At 38.6% G+C, this 24,257-nt stretch overlaps 1 protein-coding gene across 1 annotated transcript in view; it reads right to left on the bottom strand.

Annotated features, from left to right (window-relative positions):
* Nucleotides 1-24,257, bottom strand: part of LOC117433405 (sodium channel protein type 1 subunit alpha-like) — a gene marked incomplete at its 5' end in the record, with an annotated part of 50,149 nt that overhangs the window by 23,498 nt on the left and 2,394 nt on the right. The window contains 8 exons of the mRNA XM_034055636.3: nt 100-338; nt 1,291-1,414; nt 17,269-17,463; nt 18,181-18,381; nt 18,814-18,955; nt 21,219-21,282; nt 21,791-22,078; nt 23,051-23,142. Coding sequence (XP_033911527.3) covers nt 100-338; nt 1,291-1,414; nt 17,269-17,463; nt 18,181-18,381; nt 18,814-18,955; nt 21,219-21,282; nt 21,791-22,078; nt 23,051-23,142 — 1,345 coding nt within the window. The remainder of the gene's footprint in view (nt 1-99; nt 339-1,290; nt 1,415-17,268; nt 17,464-18,180; nt 18,382-18,813; nt 18,956-21,218; nt 21,283-21,790; nt 22,079-23,050; nt 23,143-24,257) is intronic.

The raw sequence follows: 24,257 nt of genomic DNA, 5'->3' as shown, positions 1-24,257 counted from the left end.
CAAAAAGCATTAAAGAGCTTAACCATTTAACAACATTATTAACTACAGTTCTAGTGCTACAAACATTAATAAAATACTATCTACTAAACATTTTCTTACCAGGTTTCCCACGGCAAGCACCTCCTCAAAATCAGGACTCATGGGGTAGTGCTCCATAGCCATGAAAAGAGTGTTGAGCACAATACAGATTGTGATACCGAGATCAACAAAGGGGTCCATCACCACAAACTTCACCAATTCCTTGAATCTGATCCACAGGGGGCAGCAATCCCAAATCAGGAATGTATTGGCAAATTTGTACCACCAGGGGGGACACTTCTGCTGAGCATCTTCTATCTCTGTAAATACATTTAGTTTAACACTTTATTCATTGAAAGAACACATTTACCATTTATTTTAATTTTGTAGAAAAACAAAACAGGAAATATGTTGCTTAGATTAATTTTATACATTTACAGAAAAGTGACCTGATAAAGAAAACAAGGTTATCAAATGTCTTTGTATTAGCACTAATTCTCAAATGGTGTCTTATCAAATAGTGTGCAGTAAGCCTGGTTGCTGTTAAACCATTGCAGTAAATCAGGATGTGATCAGGTACCAGGAAGAAACACCAAGTGTTACTCTAAAAGAACCAATCGATCTTCATCAGAGGTAAAGGGGTGCTCTTTGACAATGTTGCTAAAAAAAACCAATCCCTCACAATAATAGGAAACAAGGTGTACAGTTTCACTACAATATTTTAATTTGTTTGAATATAGTTGCTTACGTTCAGATTCAATGTAGAACACTTTTGGCATACTGTATACATTTTGAATTACACCTCACTATACACAATTTACTGGAAATATCATATTAAAACAATTAAGCACTAAGGAGATAAACAGTACAGATAAGAAATGTAAGGATTAATGCGGATGTCTGCTTGTGAGAGAAGCAATAAGAAATGTGAACCGCACAACCCCCACCTCGACCCAAGAAGGCTGGATACAAAGCAGTAATGCTCCTGGCTTAACACCCTATGCTATTGCAAGTATGAGTGATAATATTCTATGCAATGTCATCTATGTCACACAGTCTAGTATTTTCCAAACAATGTAGCCAGAACTGTTCTTAAATCAGCCTTATGTCATGAATAACTAACTTCAAGTTCTCCAAAGTTTTCTACTAGAAGTAATTTCAAGCCACCATTTGCTGTGTAAAAACAGGCAATAACAATGAAAAGGTGTTAATATATTGGAACACATGAAGAGCAAAATGGAGAAGATTATATATATATATATACTGAAGTACCTTCCAAAACATTGGTGAGGACACTTAAAGCACTGGCTGTTCTTTTTTGAAGACCCGGCTCATCTAAATAGGCCATATTCTGTTGGGATCCTGACTTCTTGCTCCCTTCATCTTCAGCAAAAGACTAGGAAAACAAACAGTACAAAATGAGAGAAGCAGAAGGATTTCATTAATAACTTGTATTGAATAATCCAGTGTGGTTATTTTTTATTCTGTGTAACAGAAATGTTTGTGTAAATGGACTGTCCTTGAAATTACTGATCTGAAACCTAGGCAATGGATATTACCAAGCTTCTGGAGGGGATGCCCAATCCGGAGAGTTTCAACCTGGACTAATTCAGCACCTGGCCAGTAGTGGTCACTAAAGCATTATTAGGCAAACTAGCCTTAGATGACTTTCCTTCCCAACACTGTGAGAGTCGTGATCACTGCTAGACTTTTATAAAACAACATAGAAACAAATGCTCTACAAGGGGATATGATCGCTATGTGCTGTATTTTTACTAATGTATAACAAGCAATTAACATTTTACAGTGTCCAGTGCTTTATTATTGGGTTATAGGAATACAGAAGTGTGTATGAGGGGAATATCATCATGAGCAGAAGTGAACAGACACAGAGTGAAAGCTACTTGCTTATTTGTTTTCTTCTATTCATGTCCAACCTTCTATCTGTGATGTGTTGTGGAACACAGCAGGCGAAATGTGCGTTCTAATTGGCTGAAAGATCCTCACAGTCAAGAATATTTCATCATCCATACTTCAAAACAGCTGATTTTCAGTGCATGACATAATGCATTTTTAAAGGAAATAAAGAAAGTGCCTAATCAAATGTGTTTTTACATCCATTTCCAAGATTTCACTGACTTTTGTTCAAATTCACAATTTTCATGATTTCCGTGACCTCCGTGACAAAATCGTAGTCTTCGTCCTTATCAAACAATACTGGCACGGGGCAAGGGAAAGATGGGTACGCTTGAACTTCTTCCTCAAAGTTTAAGAGTGTGGTCCCCCTATGGCAAGCCAAATTATTATTTATAGATATCTCAAACTGCATTTTAAGATAACTTGAAATATTTAGAGATATCTGTAAATCATTTGCAGATATCTTTAAGTTAATATATCTGTAAATAAACCTGTTTCCCGAGTCGCCAGGGGGTTGAAGCGGTGAACCGGGATACAAATAACAATTGGGCATTCCAAATTGGGGAGAAAAAAAACATTGGCGATGACTAAATTAATAATTTTTTTTTTTTTTTAAATTACAGAATCATTGGAAGAACTCACTTCTACTATCCTGAACCTAAAGAAAAGAGAAACTCGACTTGATTTGCATGGATAGACTTTAAGTGAATACTATCATAATCAAAGAATTCCAAGAGGTTTATGTATTCAGAAATAATCCAGTATTTCTGCCAAAGATGGTGTGACATTTTAAATTGCTGTTGACTTGATTTGATCATTCTAATCATTGACTTTACATCTAAAGAACTCACCATGGTGAGAGAGGATATTTCCAATTGCTACAAAGTGATAGAGGAAAAACATGAATCAAATGCATCCCTTGTGCTGAATGAAAAGATCAAAGATCAATTGGATGCATTTAGAAGTGAACTGAGAAGTGAGATCCTTTGGATTACGACATCAAAAGGACACCTCAGCCAGCGACATTTCAACTTCTTTGGATTCTGATAATTCCCCTACTTTTTTAGGGGACCGAAGGGGAGTGAAAAAGTCTCCCCAACAAACAAGACAGGTCCAAGACCAGAAGAGGAAAGAGAAGGGGTAAAAACAAGAAAGCAGAGTTAAACTCCTCATCAGAAAATGGGATATATAATTTGTCAAGTAAGTCTCTTTTAAACAATCAAACATCAATACTGAAAAGGGGACTTTCATTTGTACCTACTGTGACTGTGGATCCTTTTGTATAAAATAAAACTGAGATGTTTCTATTCAACAAATACAACAAATAGTACAGCAGCTATTGATAACAAAAGTCATGGTTTCAAAGTGAAAAGTACATTTATGCCACAAGTTATGAATTCCTCTGTTAACACATATTGCAGACTTGTAGAAAGAGATGTTATCCTAGAAGTTATCTTAAAATCAAAGTTAAAAAATCCACGGAGTTATAAGATACATAGAAACTTGAATATTGAAGAATAATGGGTGTTAAAAGATTTGATGAGTCAAAACAGCATTGTTATTAAACCTGCTGACAAGGCAGAGATGCAACATCGACAATGGATAATTGCAAAGCATATGACATGGTTTATTTAGATTTCCAGAAAGCTTTTGACAAAGTCCCGCATAAAAGATTAATTCCAAAATGAACGCAGTAGGGATTCAAGGAAATGCATGCACATGGATTAGGGAGTGGTTAACATGTAGAAAACAGAAAGTAATGACCAGAGGAGAAACCTCAAAATGGAGCGACGTAACCAGTGGTGTACCACAGGGATCAGTACTAGGTCCTCTGCTATTCCTAATCTACATTAATGATTTAGATTCTGGTATAGTAAGCAAACTTGTTAAATTTGCAGATGACACAAAAATAGGAGGAGTGGCAAACACTGTTGCAGCAGCAAAGGTCATTCAAAATTATCTAGACAGCATTCAGAACTGGGCAGACACATGGCAAATGACATTTAATAGAGAAAAGTGTAAAGTACTGCACGCAGGCAATAAAAATGTGCATTAGAAATATCACATCGGAGATACTGAAATTGAAGAAGGAATCTATGAAAACGACCTAGGAGTTTATGTTGACTCAGAAATGTCTTCATTTAGACAATGTGGGGAAGCTATAAAAAAAGCCAACAAGATGCTCGGATATATTGTGAGAAGTGTTGAATTTAAATCAAGGGAAGTAATGTTAAAACTTTACAATGCATTAGTAAGACCTCACCTAGAATATTGTGTTCAGTTCTGGTCACCTCGTTACAAAAAGGATATTGCTGCTCTAGAAAGAGTGCAAAGAAGAGCAACCAGAATTATCCCGGGTTTAAAAGGCATGTCGTATGCAGACAGGCTAAAAGAATTGAATCTATTCAGTCTTGAAAAAAGAAGACTATGCGGTGACCTGATTTAAGCATTCAGAATCCTAAAAGGTATAGACAATGTCGACCCAGGGGACTTTTTTGACCTGAAAAAAGAAACAAGGACCAGGGGTCACAAATGGAGATTAGATAAAGGGGCATTCAGAACAGAATATATGAGGCACTTTTTTACATAGAGAATTGTGAGGGTCTGGAACCAAAAATGTTGTTGAAGCTGAAACCCTTGGATCCTTCAATAAGCTGCTTGATGAGATTCTGGGATCAATAAGCCACTAACAACCTGTGGCGGAGTGTCCCGCCCCTATGTATTATTATTTGTATTTTTGTTTGCGGCGTGGGTAAAAGCGCAGCGTCTTTTATTATATTTAAAAACCCCGTGAGGATGCATGGCTGATCAGCTACTGATTATTTAACTAGCTGACAGTCATGCATCCTTACCAAACGCGTGCAGACTCTGGCCGAGGGATAGTAAGATAATTAACAACTAGTTAATCCCTCGGCCAGAATATATAAACCTGCAGCGCTCTGCACTCGGGGTGGAGTGTACAGAGGAGAGTACGGGGAGCGGAGAGAGCGAGCAACATTTAAAAACAATTGCTAAAACGTGCAGGATTATCCAGCACGACACTTACTTGTTTGTTTGTTTATTCGTTTGGCCCTCGTGCCCTTTTGTTTTGTGTTTGGTTAAAATCATTTGTTTGTTTATTAAATATGCTGAATGCAATTGCATTCAGCTTCACCCGCCTATCCACTGTTTTGGTGTCAGTTACTTCCTGGTCCGTGACGTCATCAACCTCACCACTGCGAGCCAGCCTGTCACACAACCAAACGAGCAAGATGGGCTGAATGGCCTCCTCTCGTTTGTAAACTTTCTTATGTTCTTCTTATGTTTTTATAACGTTAAAACTTTACAAAATATCTTACGTTATTAAAAAGTGTTTGCATAAACAAGCAACAAAGGTATCTAATTATAGGCAAAATATTGTATAAAATATATAAAATATAAATACATTTTTCTGATCTTAAAGCTCTGCTGCAATCATACACAATTTTGCACTCTATATAATTTCCTTGATGCCTATTAAATACATTATTCCATAATGAGTCTTGTTGTCCCAGTAATGTTTTGTTTTTTTTGCACAGTAATGTTCTAGTTTACTAAGCTACTAACAACCAAACGAGCAAGATGGGCTGAATAGCCTCCTCTCGTTTGTGAACTTTCTTATGTTCTTATGTTCTTATGTTCTTATTACAAGATACTGAGGTATATAGGAGAGACATTTTGAGACATTTTGGGTTTAGCAAATGATTTGTGATGGACAAGGAGCAATATATGATCATCCTATTCAACCTGTTATCTATACTTTACCAAAAATTCACAAATCTCTTGAAAATCCTCCAGGGCGACCAATTGTAGCGGGTATTGGATCACTGACTGATCCAATATTGGATCTCTTTTGTAGATATTATAGGTTTTATGTAGATTACCACATAAAACCATTTGTTGAACAACTTCCCTCTCATATAAAGGACCCATCTGATGTTTTAAATAAATTGAGAGATATATCTTCTTTAGATACAGAAGATTTGTTATGTTGGATGTCTCAAGCTTATATACAAATATTCCAAATGAGCTTGGTATTGAAGCATTACAATATTTTTTATCTAAGAGAGAGAGGGTTGATCCACCAAATGATTTGATACAATGTGCCAAACTGATACTATGAACAAATTATTTTCTATTTGAAGAGGATTACTATCTAAAAGTCAAGGTACAGCTATGGAGTCAACTATGGCACCTAATTATGCAAAGTTGTTAATGGGCAAGTTTGAAAATGACTATGCATGGAACAACAATCCTTTTAAACATTCAGTATTACTTTGGGGACGCTATATAGATGGCATTTTCCTCATTTGGCGTAGCACAGGAACAAATTTGGATTATTTTGTGGATTTTCTTAATAGTTGTATTGAGAGTTTAAAATTTACTTTAACAAAGAGTAAGACAACTGTTTATATTTTGGATGTAACTTTATTTAAAGAGGATGGTAAAATACGTACTACCTTATTCAAGAAACCTACAGATAGAAATACATTACTGCTTGCTAACAGCTGTCATCCTGTTCCACTCAAAAGAGGCTTGCCTTTAAGTCAATTATACCGGGAGCGGAGAATTTGTGACACGGAAGAGGATTTTGAAAGGAATGCCAATGAGATGATACAAAGATTTCGTGATCATGGTTATCTGGAAAATGGTTACAATCAGCTTTACTGAAAGTAAAAAAGAGGACAGAAATAATCTTTTAAAACCAAAAACAATAAAAGAGAAAACATTTTCTGTGGGTTTTTTTTGTATACATTTGGTCTACTTAGTAGAGATATACGCTCTATTGTTAGCAAACATTGGCATATTTTGGAATCGGATAACTCTTTGGCAGCTTCCTTTTGAAATCCCCCCCTTTTTTTCTTATAAAAGAGGCACAACTTGAGAGACTCTTTGGTATGAGCAGATGATTTTACTCCTCCAGATCAATTATTTCCCATTCCCCCTGGCAGTTTTCTATTGCAATGTGCTTCGTGCAGTAATATATTGAAAACAACAACATTTGCACATCCAACTTGTGGAAAAAGATTTTCAGTTAAGAATCATATCACATGTAACGGCACATGTGTTGTTTACTTATTATCATGTCTGTGTGGTAACGGGTGTGCTGGTAAAACGTCTCACCAATTGAAAGTTCATCTTGGCGAGCACAAAAGCTCAATACGACATAAGAATAAAAAATCTCAGGTTGCTAAACATTTTGATGACTTTAAACACAATATACATTCCTTAAGATGTGTGGGTATGAAAAAGTATTAGTAGGTAGATGAGGTGGTGTTATTAATAAGAAACTCTTTACAATGACACCTAATGGTATGAATGAAGAATTTGATTGACCTTCCTTTTTGGGTTAATGTGAAAGATATAATTCGCTGATGTTTTAAACCAATGTTGTGATGAATTATGTTTTTCCCTGAAATGATTTGATTGTTAATTGGACACACCAGTATCCAATCATGTAGACAACTATATTAAAGAGTTGTGATTTATTTTAAACACAGAGGTCGGCTTTTTGTGAGTTGAAACATGTCTGTTATTTTTGTTCTCTGTTTTTAACTAATAAATATGAATTAACTAGAACAATGTAACATTGCATGTCTTTGTGTGCCGATCAGTACTTTTGTATCACCAGACTGTTTTGTGGATTTACGCACCAAACACATTGAAGAGTTTAAACAAACAGCGTGAGGTAACTTTTTGGATATCTCAAAATGAAACAAAGATATCCAGATTGATTTACAGATATCTTTAAATAATGTTTTGCTAGCATGGTACGCCAAACTGTCATTTAGAGATATCTCAAAATAACTTCCAGTTCATTTAGAGATACAGTCGTCACCACTTAGGCAGCACAGGGTTATTCTGGGCAGCCGTTTACATCGGACAAATAGTGTTTGCTGTTTGCCATTCCCATTGATTTCAATAACAAAGGCATTGTTTATACCGTGTTAAGCACATCGGATATTTCGGGCAAACTCAGCAGTTTGGATCTAGTTATGTGCCATTCACATAGATTTAAATAACAAACGCACTGTTTATACTGTAGTAATTGCTCTTATTAATTCGCAAATTAGCTGTTTTCACCTTGTTACCTTGCCATTCACGTAGATTTAATAAAAAAGGGAGCACTTTACTGTAGTAAAAGCTTGACAGATCGATCTATCAGCTGTTTGCACCTCATTACTGAGCGGCTACCCCTGTACAGTACCTTGGCTATTTAATCCCTGTACGCAGTGTCAGGTTTACAGTTTGAAAAAACAGCACTGACTGCAACAGCAAGCAAGCACGGCTGGAAAGAGAAAAGGAAATCATTTCAGTGCTGCTTTGCTGTAATATGGATGGCAGTGATTGACAAATTGAAAACCCCACGTTGTTTTAGAGGAATTCACCACCTGCCTGTGGTTTACCAGCAAGCAGAACCGCCTGGATGACTGGGGAATTTTTGGGCAACGTATGTTCGTGCTGCGCTTTTAACACTGCGGCATGCTATGGCGCGGTATCTGAATATAGAGATGAATTGTAATGTTTTAGAAAATACTGACAAAGTTTGCCATCCATACTTGCATAAAAAGACTGTCCAGATGTGTATATCACAGAGTTCTTTGGCAGGAACAATTTGCAGTAATGCAGCCTACCTGCACTTGCATTACTTTTTTGCCCTTACTTTTTATTACATTCATAGGTTTTAATAAAAACATTTATTTGTGTAATGCGTGTCTTAATAAAGATTTTTAACCACATACATGCTGTGGCAGACCTTAGGGCTGTCTATGCCTTTAAGGGTTTATTGCTTAAGTTGCACACTTGTTTTAAAAACACAGGGTGTACCCATAGTTGGTCATCATCTGTTGGATAACACCGTGGAGACCGCTGAATTCAAACCAAAAGCCAAGAACAAACTGAAAAAGTTACCTGCATGGGGTCTGAACAAACAAAAAGAAAGAGGAGCAGCACTTTAACGCAAACAAGACAACCTTTGCAGATAAGTGACGCTGTTAATTGTTTTGTTTCACCTGGTCAATGGTGCAACTTGATATTTTGTTTTGTTTAGTTAGGAACTGTGGAGCTAGCTTGTTTGCGTTTGGTGATTTTAAGAATTATATCGGTTTTGATATTATTGTTATTATTTGAAGTAAATTCAAATGAAAAGAAATGAGGAGTTATGATGAACTATGTTTAACTAACTATTAACAAAGTGAGTTATCATTTGGGTTCTGATAACCACCCGCTTTCAATAAGCTGAGATATATCTATTTTGGGTTTTTTTAGTTTTTTCTGTATATGTGTGCACGGGGCTGGGTGGCTATTTTCCTGGGATTAGGACTGTTCTGTAGAAACCGCCCGACCGTCACAAGGTGTGTTTGTTTTGTTTACTGTACTGGTGATTAGGGGACATGTTGAATGGTTATGGTTTGGGAGTTTATACCGTCCATCACTTTCTGCGGGCGAATCACATAACACAAACGCGCCCATTCTAAGCGGTGGTGACTGTATCTCAAAATCATTTTAAGATATCTTGAAATAACTTCCTGTTGATTTAGAGATATCTCTAAATAATTTAGAGATATCTCAAAATGAACAGTAAGTCATTTCAAGATATGTCTAAATGACTTCCTGTGAAAATGCTTAATGTTTTGAACTGACTTCCTGTCCATTTAGAGATCTCGAAATGAATAGGAGGTTATTTAGAGTTATCGCTAAATGAACAGGAAGTTATTTAGAGATATCTTAAAATGATTTAGAGATATCTCTAAATGAATGCAAATATATCTGAAAATCACTTAAAGATATCTGAAAATGCAAAAAAAAACCTTTAAAGATATCTTAAAATGATTTAAAGATATCTGAAAATGCATTTTAGATATCTAATTTAAAGCTCCAATTAAAGATATCTGGAAATAATTTTGAGATACAGTGCTCCCTCGCTATAAGACTCTCGATTATAACGTGCCTCGGATATAACACTCCTACAGCATGTCCCCCAATTCCCTACAATAGTGATTCATGTAATATTTATACAGTACCAGTGTTCAAACTGTAAACAACTTCTCAGTCTAACTTCCATTTCTGTCTCTCCCTTTTGATATAGTATTTGAACTGAAGAAAAGCTGCGCTGGCATTTTATAACACAGACATTATTCAGCATTCTTTTTATAACTAAATAAATATTAGGCCTATTATGTGGTTATCTTTCCTAGTGTGTTTACTTTTTTGCTGCGAGAGGAGCTGCAGCTTTCTCATGAGAGACGAGACTCTTCAGCACCGCTTCAGCAGCCGAACCTGGGGCGAGCCCATTCCCTCTACCCCTCGCCCGACCCGCTCTCCTTCTCGCACTTGGTTTGCTTGTCTGTCGCTTTATTTTTGAAAATGATTACTTGGCTTGCCATAGACCCTCCAGAGTACAGTTTGATATGTATGAAAGCTCACATTGTTACCACAGGGATGGAAATACTGTAAGAATTCCATGCGGTGCTCCCTGTGGGTTTCTTACCAAGATCGTCAATATAGCTCAAGTGGCTCACCCTGCACTACAAATGGTTGCCTTTTATCATGATCTCCAGGGTAAGTCCCATAATAATACGCATGGGAGTAACACGTGATCGAAGAACCTTCTGCTGGTCAGAACTTAACCCTAGTGAGGGTCCCCAAGAGGTTTAATAAATGCTCGTGCTTGTTTTTGTAAGTGAGACTGTGGCTTTCCAGGTTGAAAGCCACAGTGTAAGACAAGTTATTCCACTCATGAGCAACGTGGATGCTTAAGGATTATTCCACTGACCTCTATCAGCTTGGCAGCACAAATATCTATTTATAGTTAGCCCTTTAAGGACCAGGATCATGTTAACACGATCATACTGATGTGGGCTTCTAGGACCATGATCATGTAAACACGACAAAAAAAGCACTTCGTTTTGATGACATACAGGGCCACCGTACTTTGCAGTACATGCTTCAAACACATATCATTGGATAGGGGAGGGACTGAGAGGGGCACTCAGTGTCTAAAGGGCGGAGAAAGTTTTGGCAGCGCAGAGAGAAACCTGAAAGAAAGACATGGAAAAACGTTGTAAATCCGATGTATTTGACAAAGTTATATTAGAACATTTATTTTGTCTAATGTGTTTTAATATATATATATATATATATATATATATATATATATATATATATATATATATATATATATATAAATGTGTATATGTTTTACACATTTATAAATATCAAGAAACGAGTGGATATAAGCAGATACCATTTCATGAACTATAGATTTTTCCCTTATTACTGATAATAATGGAATGAATAACTTTATAAATATTTATTCTAAGAAAGTAATCGAGAGTAGTGTCCATTATTGTTATAAAGACTCAGAGAATAAACGTGTGTTATGTCATTACAATTACTCAGGTGAAACAATGTCTTGTAATTTGTCCAAACATCAATATTTTTTAACAAAACTACAGGAAGTATTGTAAGGTATATGTATCTCTAAGCAGAATACATATAACATACATAAAATACATTAAAAAATTGTAATTTATAATGTTCTCTAGAGTGTTCTGAAAAATAGGACACCATTTCCAAGATGCTACTGTAAAAAAAAAAAAAAGTGAATCTTTAAAGGAAGAGAGTCAAATGCAGCCAAAAAACTCCTGGTCCTAGGGGAGCATCCCACTGAAAAATGCTTGGTCCTGAAAGAGTTAAACAACAAACTATAAATATCTGGTACATCATCAAAATATCATTGTACTGTAAATTAATATATAGTATAAAAATATTTTTTTGCAGTAAAGGCACATTTTTAGCATATGCCTTTGGTTGCAGCCTTAAATAAGAACATAAGAACAAAAGAAAGTTTACAAACGAGAGGAGGCCATTCAGCCCATCTTGCTCGTTTGGTTGTTAGTAGCTTATTGATCCCAGAATCTCATCAAGCAGCTTCTTGAAGGATCCCAGGGTGTCAGCTTCAACAACATTTCTGGGGAGTTGGTTCCAGACCCTCACATTCTCTGTGTAAAAAAGTGCCTCATGTTTTCTGTTCTGAATGCCCCTTTATCTAATCTCCATTTGTGACCCCTGGTCCTTGTTTCTTTTTTCAGGTCAAAAAAGTCCCCTGGGTCGACATTGTCTATACCTTTTAGGATTTTGAATATTTGAATCAGATCAGTGCGTAGTCTTCTTTGTTCAAGGCTGAATAGATTCAGTTCTTTTAGCCTGTCTGCATACGACATGCCTTTTAAACCCGGGATAATTCTGGTTGCTCTTCTTTGCACTCTTTCTAGAGCAGCAATATCCTTTTTGTAACGAGGTGACCAGAACTGAACACAATATTCTAGGTGAGGTCTTACTAATGCATTGTAAAGTTTTAACCCTTTGCGGTCCATTGTCGGACTGGGTCCGACATTGCAATTATTCCTCACAGGTCCTTTGTCGGACTGGGTCCGACATCATTATAGCAACGCAATAAACGGGTGTTTAGTCGTTTTTTCTCCGGAAAAAGTCGAGAAAACCATTCAATTGCCGAGTGGGAGCGACAGGAGCCGAGACAAGTCGGAAAAAAATAAAAAAATAAAAAAAGGCGTATTTCATGAATAGTCATACATGGTATCAGGTATCAGATAATGGGGCGTTCATAGTAAACAAGCTGGCTGAGTGTGTCAGCGCACTGAGACTATCATGGACATTTGCAGAGCTTTTTTCAGATGTTATAGTAATAAAATAATGACTTGGATCGCATTATTGAGGAGTTTGGTGATAAAACGAGTGATCCGGAGATGATCGATCGGTATGTACGACTATTATTATTATTATTATTATTATTTATTTCTTACATAGCTGAACGCTATAGCAAACGAAAGGGTGGGGCGGGGCTGGAGATGCCTAGTGTGTGCTTTGTTGATATGCAGGGCCATTTAAAAACGTTTGACTGTGAAAAAAAATACTTTTAAACAGCGCGTCTAAAATTAACTGCGCATGTGAAAATTAATTAGACCTGGCGTGCCTGACGCGCGATTAATAAATGGACCGCAAAGGGTTAACATTACTTCCCTTGATTTAAATTCAACGCTTCTCACAATATATCCGAGCATCTTGTTGGCCTTTTTATAGCTTCCCCACATTGTCTAGATGAAGACATTTCTGAGTCAACATAAACTCCTAGGTCGTTTTCATAGATTCCTTCTTCAATTTCAGTATCTCCGATGTGATATTTCTAATGCACATTTGTATTGCCTGCGTGCAGTACTTTACACTTTTCTCTATTAAATGTCATGTGCCATGTGTCTGCCCAGTTCTGAATGCTCTCTAGATCATTTTGAATGACCTTTGCTGCTGCAACAGTGTTTGCCACTCCTCCTATTTTTGTGTCGTCTGCAAATTTAACAAGTTTGCTTACTATACCAGAATCTAAATCATTAATATAGATTAGGAATAGCAGAGGACCTAATACTGATCCCTGTGGTACACCACTGGTTACCTCACTCCATTTTGAGGTTTCTCCTCTAATCAGTACTTTCTGTTTTCTACATGTTAACCACTCCCTAATCCATGTACATGCATTTCTTTGAATCCCTACTGCGTTCAGTTTGAGAATTAATCTTTTATGCAGGACTTTGTCAAAAGCTTTCTGGAAATCTAAATAAACCATGTCGTATGCTTTGCAATTATCCATTGTCGATGTTGCATCCCCCAAAAAATCAAGCAGGTAAGTTAGACACGATCTCCCTTTCCTAAAACCATGCTGACTGTCTCCCAGGATATTGTTACCACATAGGTAATTTTCCATTTTGGATCTTATTATAGTTGCCATAAGTTTACCTATAATAGAAGTCAGGCTTGTTGGTCTGTAGTTACCTGATTCGGTTTTGTCAACCCTTTTTGTTAATCGATATTACATTTGCAATTTTCCAGTCTGTCGGTACAACTCCTGTGTCGAGAGACTGTTGTATGATCTTGGTTAGTGGTTTGTAAATAACTTCCTTAATTTCTTTGAGTACTATTGGGAGGATCTGATCCAGCCCAGGGGATTTGTTTATTTTAAGAGCTCCTAGTCCCTTTAACACTTCTGTCTCTGTTATGCTAAAGTTATTTAAAACTGGATAGGAACCGGTCGACATGTGGGGCATGTTGTCTGTGTCCTCCTTTGTAAAAACCTGTGAAAAGTAATCATTTAATATATTTGATTTTTTTTTTTCTTCGTCTATTTTGCCATTTGTGTCTCTTAGACATTTAACCTCTTTGAATGTTCTCTTGCTGTTATAATATTGGAAAAACATTTTGGAATTGGTTTTAGCCCCCTTAGCAATATTGATTTCTATCTCTCTCTTGGCTTTTCTAACTAACTTTTTGACTTGTGTTTGCAATTCCAAGTACTTTTTCTGTGAACTTTGTTTTTGGTCCCTTTTAAACGCTCTGTAGATTTGTCTACCTTTGGGATGTAATTGTTTTGCGCCTCTAGTACTACATTTTTAAAAAAACAGCCATCCTTTTTCTGTGGATGTTTTCTCTATTTTACTCCAATCTACTTCTGTTAGTCTCTGTTTCATACCTTCATAGTTTGCTTTTCTAAAATTGTAAACCTTAGCTTTAGTCATTACTTTTTGGGTTTTAAAAAACACTTCAAATGAGACCATGTTGTGGTCTGAGTTTGCCAGTGGCTCTCTGACCTCTGTTTTAGTTATTCTGTCTTCGTTATTTGAAAAGACTAAATCAAGGCATCCCTCCCCTCTAGTCGGTGCCTTGACAAATTGCATTAGGAAGCAGTCATTTGAATGACAGGTGCAATAATGTTCACCTGTCATACAATATAGGCCTATGCATAAGAGTGCATGTTATATACAGGACATTACAGTAATATTCAGAGTTGATAAATAAGAGCTAGGATGTTGTAAGGCGGCACCGATTTTGATTGATGATATTGTAGTGGCGGGGCAACCGCAATTAACAATATATCTCCTATGGACTGTGTTATGGACTGGGTAAGGGGTTGGGACTTTGTACTGTACCCATAATGTTAATGGTGTTGCCTGTTTTATACGCTGCTGCGTGTCAGTGAGTGAGTGTGAGTCTGTTTCGTCGGCTAATGCCGACCTCTCTTACCCTCTGGACTTGAGCAGCCTGCCTGTCAGTTGTGTGTGTGGTGAAACCTGACACGCCTTCTTAGGACTCGCCTCCTACTACTGCCACTTCGTCCAATAATTTGCCAGCATTGCCGCTCCCCTCCACCAGCTGTTCCACAAACCCCAGCTGTTCATGTGGACAGAGCCCTGCGAGAACGCCTTCAGCTCACTGAAGGATGTGCTGACTCGAGCCCCCATCAGTGACCAGGGTCTAGGCGCCATGCTGTCCCAGTAGATGGCCGGAGGAGAGAGGGTTATAGCCTACTTCAGCTGCACCTTCAGCATACCGGAGCACAGGTACTGCGTAACTCGCCGGGAGCTGCTCGTTGTTTTAGCTGCCCTTAAGCCGTTTCGGCCGTACCTGTGCTGAAGGCGCTTCATGCTGTGGACTGACCATGCTTTCATCCAGTGGCTAGTTAGTTTTAAGGAGCCTGAAGGTCAATTCGCCCGCTGGTTGGAGCAGCTGCAGGAGTATGACTTCGCCATCCAACACAGAGCAGGCAACCACCACACAAACATGGATATGCTGTCCCCCCACCCCGTCTATTCGAAGACTTTTGCCACAGTGAGAGGAGGGAGCAGCAAGAGAGAGATGCCGGAGGAGGGTACCTGGAAGTAGAGCAGGCAAAGAGCCAGGACGAGACAAGAGACTTTGTCCAGAGTGAGAGGTGCGGGGAGATCTCCACGGTTCCAGCCAGAGAATGGAGGGCGCAACAGGAACAGGACCCCGATCTACAGCCTGTCTTCCAGTGGCTGACGGAAGGTACTTGTACACACACACACCACCCAGGGACACATGGTGTCAGTGTGGGATGATAGCTCTAGCATCACCTCCTCGCAGGAGGCCAGATTTTACCCCACCTTTTTACTGTCACCCTGCCACAGGCACCCATGGAGAGAGTCGGGGTGGATGTTCTTGGCCCCTTCCCTGTGTCAGACAGCGGCCACCGCTTTGTACTGGTGGTGAGGGACTACTTCTCTAAGTGGCCTGATGCTTACGCTCTGCCAAATCAGGATGCGGGCACCGTGGCGGACACCCCAATCGAAGGCTTCTTCTGCCGCCTGGGGGTCCCCTAGGAGCTGCACTCCTACCAGGGGAGGAACTTCAAGTCCCAGGTACTTGCTGATGAGTGTCACCACCTGGGGATTAAGAAGACCCACACCCTCCCCTTTATCCCCAAAGACAGCTTCATTGAGTGATTTAATCGCACGCTTTCCACCCAACTGGCCATTGCCACAAGCCACCACCAGCGAGGCTGGGACCTTCAGCTGCCCCTTATCCTCCTGGTATACAGGACAACTGTGCAGTCCATGACCTGACCAGGGCCGCTCCCTCGCCCTCCCCCAAGTACCAGCATAGGAGATGGTGCCGCCGTCACTTGGACCCCCTGTCAACCCCTGCGCCACCCCCCATCTCCAGTCCCAGCAACACCCTCCCCAAGCAGCAGATCCCCCTGGGAGAAACCCCCCCTGGCCTTCACGACCGACACACTGGGTTGAGACCCCAGCACCAGATCTGGTTGCACCTTCACTTCCGTCAGTTCTTCCCAGGCCGGGAAGTGTTTGAGGGGGGCAATGTAGCAGAGGGGCAACCGCAACGAACAATATACCTTCTTATGGACTATGTTATGGACAGGGGAAGGGGTTGCTACTTTGTACTGTATACATAATGTTAACGGTTTTGCCTGTTTTATGTGCTGCTGCGTGTGAGTGAATGTGCCGGCTTCTCTCTCCCTCTTTCCTTAAGCAGCCTACCTGCCTGTCAATTCTGTGTGTGTGTGTGTGTGTGTGTGTGTGTGTGTGTGTGTGTGTGTGTGTGTGTGTGTGTGTGTGTGTGTGTGAATGCGAGTGGATCCAGATGGGTCAATCGGCGATGAGTGGGCATAGTCAGCGTCTATAAAAAAGAGAGCTGCGTGCCAATTGAGAGAGTTGAGTTGGGAGTATTGAATAAGAGAGATTAGAGAGAGAAAGTCCCATGTGAAAACAGCATGAAATCCATTGAAAAGGAAAAAAGGATCTACAAATAAAACTGCAGTTTTCACAGCTTTACCTGCACACTGTTGTCTGCCTCTTCATTAACTGCCACATAGCTGGCCACTACGATATATTGTGCTTTGCATGGAGTTGCAGATTAATAGTAGTTGAAAGTTCACAACTACTTACTAACACAGACTGCGGTATTCAAGGGCAAGAAGAATCTTACTTCTTCATCTGTAGAGACCCTGTCAATGACGATTCTGGGCATGACTCTTCCATTGCAGTCTTTGATCTTGTCTCCATCGTCTCCAAGGCTGTGTTCATCGTCAGCGAATTCATGCTCTGAACCTCCACCTTTTTTCCTAACTTTATTACTGGCAAGTGTTTCTTGACTGTCATGTGCATCTGCTGGACCATGCATCTGAAGAAAAAAAGGTTTAATTGATTAAACTTAATACCAGAAATACTAGTTGAGGCAGATGAGATTGCACTGGTCAAACCACATGGATTTATACAGTGACAATCAGAGAGTTCCCCTAATTTTATAGTTGTATGCCGTATATAATACCATAGTTCAACATTAAAACAAATCTCTCTGAAGTTTACATTGATAATGATTTGTAAAAGCAGAGCAAAGTGTAGTAAATCATATGTCCTATTCAGGCTACCTGACACATGATCAGCACAAGTTATCCTATTAACACGTATTGGTTTTTTTTGGCAGTGGCAATGTGCTAAAGCACAGATGAGTTTGGCAAAGCGTAATAAATGCAAAATAGAAGCATAGTAAAAACATACAGAAAAATGAGAACACACACAGAAATTGACTTTTTGATTCAGTGCTTTATTGTCAGAGGTTTCAGTTGCTGTGTTTGACGTATATGATTATATTCTTACTAGTCTCATGTCAAGGAAATAAAGCATTAGCAAGGTTTTGATCTCTCAGCCAGCAACAATTGTAATGGAAGCAAACTGAAAAGAGCAGTTGCAGTAAATGACTATACATCAACATTTCAGTGAAGTCAAGATCATTAAAAACATTGATAAAGAAACCTCATTGGAATTGTTTATTTTAGTATTGCTAAGGATCTTATGATAGAGGGTTTAAAGTTATGGATACACAATAAAACCAGCCAACCTGTGCCTCCTGCTTTTTCAGCTGTTCTAAGATCTGCTGAAACTCCTCTTCTTTCTCCTGTGCCTCTGCTAGCGTGGCTTCATTCTGCTCTGCGTAGGCCATGGCAACCACAGCCAGGATCAGATTGATGAGGTAGAACGAACCCATGAAGATGATCACCACAAAGAATAGCATGTAGGTTTTACCAGCTGCACGTAGTGTCTGAACAATGAAACACAATTCATGTTACCTTTAAACAGCTAATAATGGCAATCAGAAAAACCCTGCAATAAAACTAAACGTAAGCAATGCAAAGATCCATACCAATAGCAATGCATCAGTCATTAGGGAATGCTAGATGATCCATTAGCAGGCCATTACCAGCAATGACAATAGATTTTCAAACTGAGATCAGTGGTACTAACTACAATGATTTATACAGGTGCGATAACATTGGTATGTCAAAATATAAAAATGTGGTACTGTTCTAAAACGGCCCCTTATCTCAGAAGCTTTACATTGCCTTTGTAGTGCAATAAAGATTACCATTATCATTAACATTAAAGACAATTCCATGTGAATTATTTGTTTTAGTGAATGCTGATGGCATTTTTGGGCTTTGAGCTTAAAATGGGTTAATTTAAGAATCAATACCAGTTGAAAGAGGTTCTCCCAATAGTCCTGAGTCATGAGACGGAATAAGGCGAGGAAAGCCCAGCCAAAACTATCATAGCTGGTATAGCCATAGTTTGGATTCCTTCCAGCCTTCAAGCAGAGGAATCCTTCCGGGCACTTTCTGTCAAACAACAGTGATAAAGAATCACTGTCTGAACAGCAGTAATAGAGAAATGCAGCTAACACAGCTTTGAAAGAGTACACCAGATTAGTTTACCTTCCAAATTCTACTTCTATTGAGATCTACAGCTATGGCCAAAAGTTTTGCATCACCCTATAGAATTAATTGAATAATGTTATGTTAATATATTGAATTACATACTGTTATGTAGTTTTTCATATACCGTAATTAACGAAAAACTGACAAAAATGGAAAAATGTGACATTTCGAAATACTGTACTGCTATTATGGCTTCCGGCAGACACTTGTAATATGATTTTGCAGTTTCTTTGATTACATGATGTTAAGTAAAAGATCTTAAATATGTTCATATCTGTTGTTTTGTTTTTTTTTAAATGATGTCTCAATCCCAAAAATTCAAAACGTTTGGTCATAGCTGTAAATAAAAACTTTTGGTCATAGCTGCATTTTGCTTTAGAAATATGATATTGTAGCGTGCATGGGGGAAGGCAGCAGCAGGGCTGGTAGGTGACGTAATCACACACAGAGACATAAGCCTGATATACGCTCCTTGCAAAGGAGCCGGCTCTTTTGTACAGCGGTATCGGCGCTATGCTTTAGTGCGAGAGGTCCCGGGTTCGCGCCCGCCCTCCGCCTGTGTGTGGATTGCCTCGCCCTGTGTGATGCGCCTGCCTGCGGGAACCAGGATCGCTACAATATGTTACATACTAATACATTTTACAGGTCACAAGTGGCATCAGTTTGGTGGTCTCAGCCTTGCCTGCAGTGGACATTAGTTCATATCACTGAACAAAATGTGGCACTTGTTAAAACAGCTGGTTAGAGGCGCAGAGCTGGGGGTGTTCAGGGTCAGTATGCAATGTGCTTGTTGCAGAGCTCTGAGGGACTTATGACATTATAGCTGGCGTAGCCAGCACCATGCTCGACTGTAGCGATTGCCATTGTTCCTCACCTTCAAGAAGCATAGTCACTATAAACCTCTATCTCTCAACTGTGGTGAAACAGCTAACATCTCTCCCGAGCAAAACAACTATTTGTTTGCTAGCATCCAAGGGACTGTGCATGTATTCCATTGCCTCTGCCAGATGATATCTGTCTGAGGTTCATGAAAGGAATGCATTGAATTTCCACTACTCAGTGTGTTAGAGCTATCTAGAACTGAACAGGACTGTGGCAGGGTGAAAGCCCTATGGTATTTATTATTATTATTATTATTATTATTATTATTATTATTATTATTATTATTATTTATTTCTTAGCAGACGCCCTTATCCAGGGCGACTTACAATTGTTACAAGATATCACATTATTTTTACATACAATTACCCATTTATACAGTTGGGTTTTTACTGGAGCAATCTAGGTAAAGTACCTTGCTCAAGGGTACAGCAGCAGTGTCACCCACATAGGATTGAACCCACAACCCTCCGGTCAAAAGTCCAGAGCCCTAACTACTACTCCACACTGCTGCCCATTTTGGGAGGTTTGTGTTGAGGGAGTTAGGCAAGTGTAACCTGTGTGTAAAACTGTTTTGTTTGTAACTGTTCCATAAAGGCGAAGGCCCAGCCTGACAGCTGACAGTTTTGTTTGTTCCTGTTCCATAAAGGCGAAGGCCCAGCCTGACAGCTGACAGTTTTGTTTGTTCCTGTATTTCTTTTTGTCTATTAACCCCTTCAGTGCTAGGGAGCGTACAGCATACGTACATAAATCTCAATGTAGCGCCGGCTGTGAGCATCCGATCATTTCCATTTTTTTTTACAGAGTGTGTACTGGGGATCGAAAAACCCTTAGCAGCGAAGGTGTGCACCAGCGGTTTAAACTGCATTTCTGACGCTATTCTGTTACAGGGACGAATTCTGTTTGTTAATTGTCCATCATGTTTTACAGTGGTAAATTAGTGGTCCATTTTTAGAGTCCCTTTATGTGAGAACTAGGGCATCTAAAACCACACACAACACAAAATGTTGTTATCTGTTGAGACATGGATAAATAATCAGTCAATATCGTATGTCCTCCTTGTTGAAGAAGCAAAATATAGTAAAGGCAGATGGATCTTCCTGAATTTCAGCATGCTTCTATAGACTGAGATGAGCTAGTGAACGAGAGCCAGTAGAGTGGGAGAGCACTTATGGACAACAGACATGCTGCCAATCAACCCAATGCTTACTTTCTACTGCTAATTTTTTGGAATACTGTGTTCAACTGCAAATTATTTACATGTAGCAGTATTATTATGACCTACCCAGCATCTGAGCTGTTTCCACAGAGAAGTGCGTCAAGAGATCCCTCAAGAAAATAGAAGTTCTCTTAGAGATCAGAACAAACAAAAAGAATAATGAGATTAGAACACAATCCTTAAACCAATACTGGAAATACATAGGGGTGGGCGATGAATCCTGGAATAGCATACTAGTCTGGTATCAATCCTGGAATAGCATACTAGTCTGGTATCAATCCTGGAATAAGATTTCCAATTGAATTAGCCAAGTTTTAAGAACAAAGCTATAGTACAAAAATGGCCTGCACAACAAACATTCAATAATTATTTTCAATGAAGGCCAGTTTTCTAGATTTATTTTTTTTACTTATAAACCTGATTTTCAGAAGACTGCATTTCACTGTCTTGTTATTGTATGTAGTAAGTGGATGAATACAGTATATTGATAAGGCCCCAAGCATTTACAAGTGTGCTTTATAGATACAACCATTTTAGACTGTTGCATGTTATAGTTAAGTGACAGATTTATTCTCTAGGCATCATAGTGAAATGCATTTTTTTGATACACCCTGCCAAAATACTATCCTATCATTTACCGTTATTGTTGATGTATTCATTCCAGTCGAAGTCACTAACAGGACTATTATCTGTGTTATTGTAACTCGCGGCTAAAGTTCCAAAGGAATCATTTCCTACAATGTAGCTGTCGTCAACCCAGGTATCGTTGATAGGTGGGGGCCATTTGACACACTTTTGTCTTAGGTTACCCATGAACAACTGAAGACCAATGAGAGCAAAAACACTGAGACAGAACACAGTGAGAATCATCACATCTGCAAGCTTCTTCACTGACTGAATCAGAGCACCCACAATGGTTTTCAAACCTGTTGAATGAGAAGAAACTCAATTAATCAAATCCAGAGATTTTACCTAAAATGAATTTGTACTGGGTAAAATAGCACAGGGGAAAGTGAAATGGCGTGACGGCGAAGTGTCTTTATTTAGAGCAGGTCTTTATAGTTTGTTGGAAAGGAGTTTTATTTCTGCATTTATTAAAATCTGTACCAAAACATATATCATAAAGTGTTTTTTTTTGGCATAATTATTTTAAAGATAAACTGCTCTTCTCTCTCTCTCCTGCCACCAGGCTATAGATTCACGTCCTGCACTGAATTACCTGGGTGCTTGCTCAACCTTTTCACCGCAAACTACCTCTCCAGTTAGTGTACAGAACAGTGTTGTATGGTGCATTTACACATTCTGTTCTGTGTCAGTGAGATAACGTTAGAAGCTTTATAACCACAGGTTAGCTTAGCTTTAGACGTCAGTTTGCACACAGTCTATTTCACTGGTGCTGTGACTGCAGTCGATCACTGTACTAAAGGGGAGGATTGTAAGGATGAGATGGACTACCTTAATGGATTGTAACCCTTGTCTATTCAATGAAGTTAACTATAACCATCCCTGCAGTGGTTAAGACCACTATGCAAAAGGACAGGCTCATGGTGTGCCTGGTTTCTGGTTTGTCACACTGCTAAATTAGCCTGTTACAAAAGTTTTAAACGTTTGCATAATCAAATACAGCCTGTGTATTAGGACTCTTCCTGAACTTCACACTCACTTTGCAGCATGGGTGTATTCTAATACCAGGAAGTGAATCTACAGTGAGGTGGCAGTCTGGAACCAAAAATAAATAGGGGGAACTTGCGAAAAAGATGCTGGACTAATAGATGAAGACAGCAGGAAACTTGTTACGGAGGCAAGGAAAATGCATTTCTACACCTCAATGACTACAGTGCATCCATCACTTTACATTGAAATATACCTGGATATGTACTTATTTAAATGTCACCTACCAGGAATAACAGTGATTGTTTTAAGTGCTCGTAGTACACGGAAAGTCCTGAGTGCAGAAATATTGCCCAAATCAACAAACTCAGTGAGATACCTGGAAATAAAAAAGCAAAGTGATTTACAGACAATGAAGATTTATATAAGTGGTTTACAAAAAAAAGCGTCAAAGTAATACTACTGAATTAAGAATTAAGTCATTACTTCCGTATATGTTTTCAATACATTATACAAAATTAAATTTATAATTATAATTAAATACTGAAGATATAGTTTAACACAGACTAAACAGAATAAATGGGAGAAGAAATGAACCCGCCAGCCACCTAGTGTGAAAAAAGTGATAGCTGTATACTAAATAGTGTATATCTAAATGTCACATTACATAACTGTTTTAATGTTTTACATTAATTTTAATGTAAAACTGTTCAAGAATGTGGAACACTGCAACTTTAAATTCTTGACAGGTGATGAAGTCATTTCTCAGGCATGCAAATCAGTTCCAGATTCCTTTTGCCCCCTTCTACACTCTTGGTCATACAGCAAGGATAGGGGAATTTGTGTATCAGGTTACATCACAGAGTAGAGCTGTGAGGCTCTGCGTGTTTAACAGCCTGGTGAGCCCTTAATAAAAAGGTAAAGGGTGCCGTGTATTTAGACAGAACTGGAATTTACACATCTTCCTTTGAAATGAAATATGAAGAATATCAGTTGGTTGATTTACCATACTTTTAATACATATGTTAAGTACCTATGTTATGAAATTATATTCATTCATGTATATGTGGGAAATGTGTAGTTATGCGTAGTGAAGCGTAATACATTTTAATAAGGCATCTAGAAGTATTTTATAACCCAGATAGGATTAAACAACATGGCAAACCACAGTAAACTATTGTAAATACAACTGCAACATTTCCATGCTGATTTTCTGTGGTAAACTTCTATAAGGGCTTTGATGAGTAAATTCTTCTACCTACAATGATTTCTAAATATGTTCATTTCTTAACACAGTTATGTTGCCATTTAAAATACCTATTTATCTTTAACATAAGAACATGTGGGGAAAATATATATCTGGGGCATCCTGCTGTATTATTTATATTCTGTATTTAAAAATAGCACAGAGCTAAATCTTACATACAGTACAGATATGGTCAAAAGTTTTGCATCACCTACAATTTTATGATTGAGACATAATTTAAAAAAAAA

Source organism: Acipenser ruthenus, chromosome 33 (genome assembly GCF_902713425.1).
Source record: "Acipenser ruthenus chromosome 33, fAciRut3.2 maternal haplotype, whole genome shotgun sequence".
In the NCBI taxonomy this organism is placed as follows: Eukaryota; Metazoa; Chordata; class Actinopteri; order Acipenseriformes; family Acipenseridae; genus Acipenser; species Acipenser ruthenus.
This window is presented reverse-complemented; position numbering and strand designations above follow the sequence as displayed.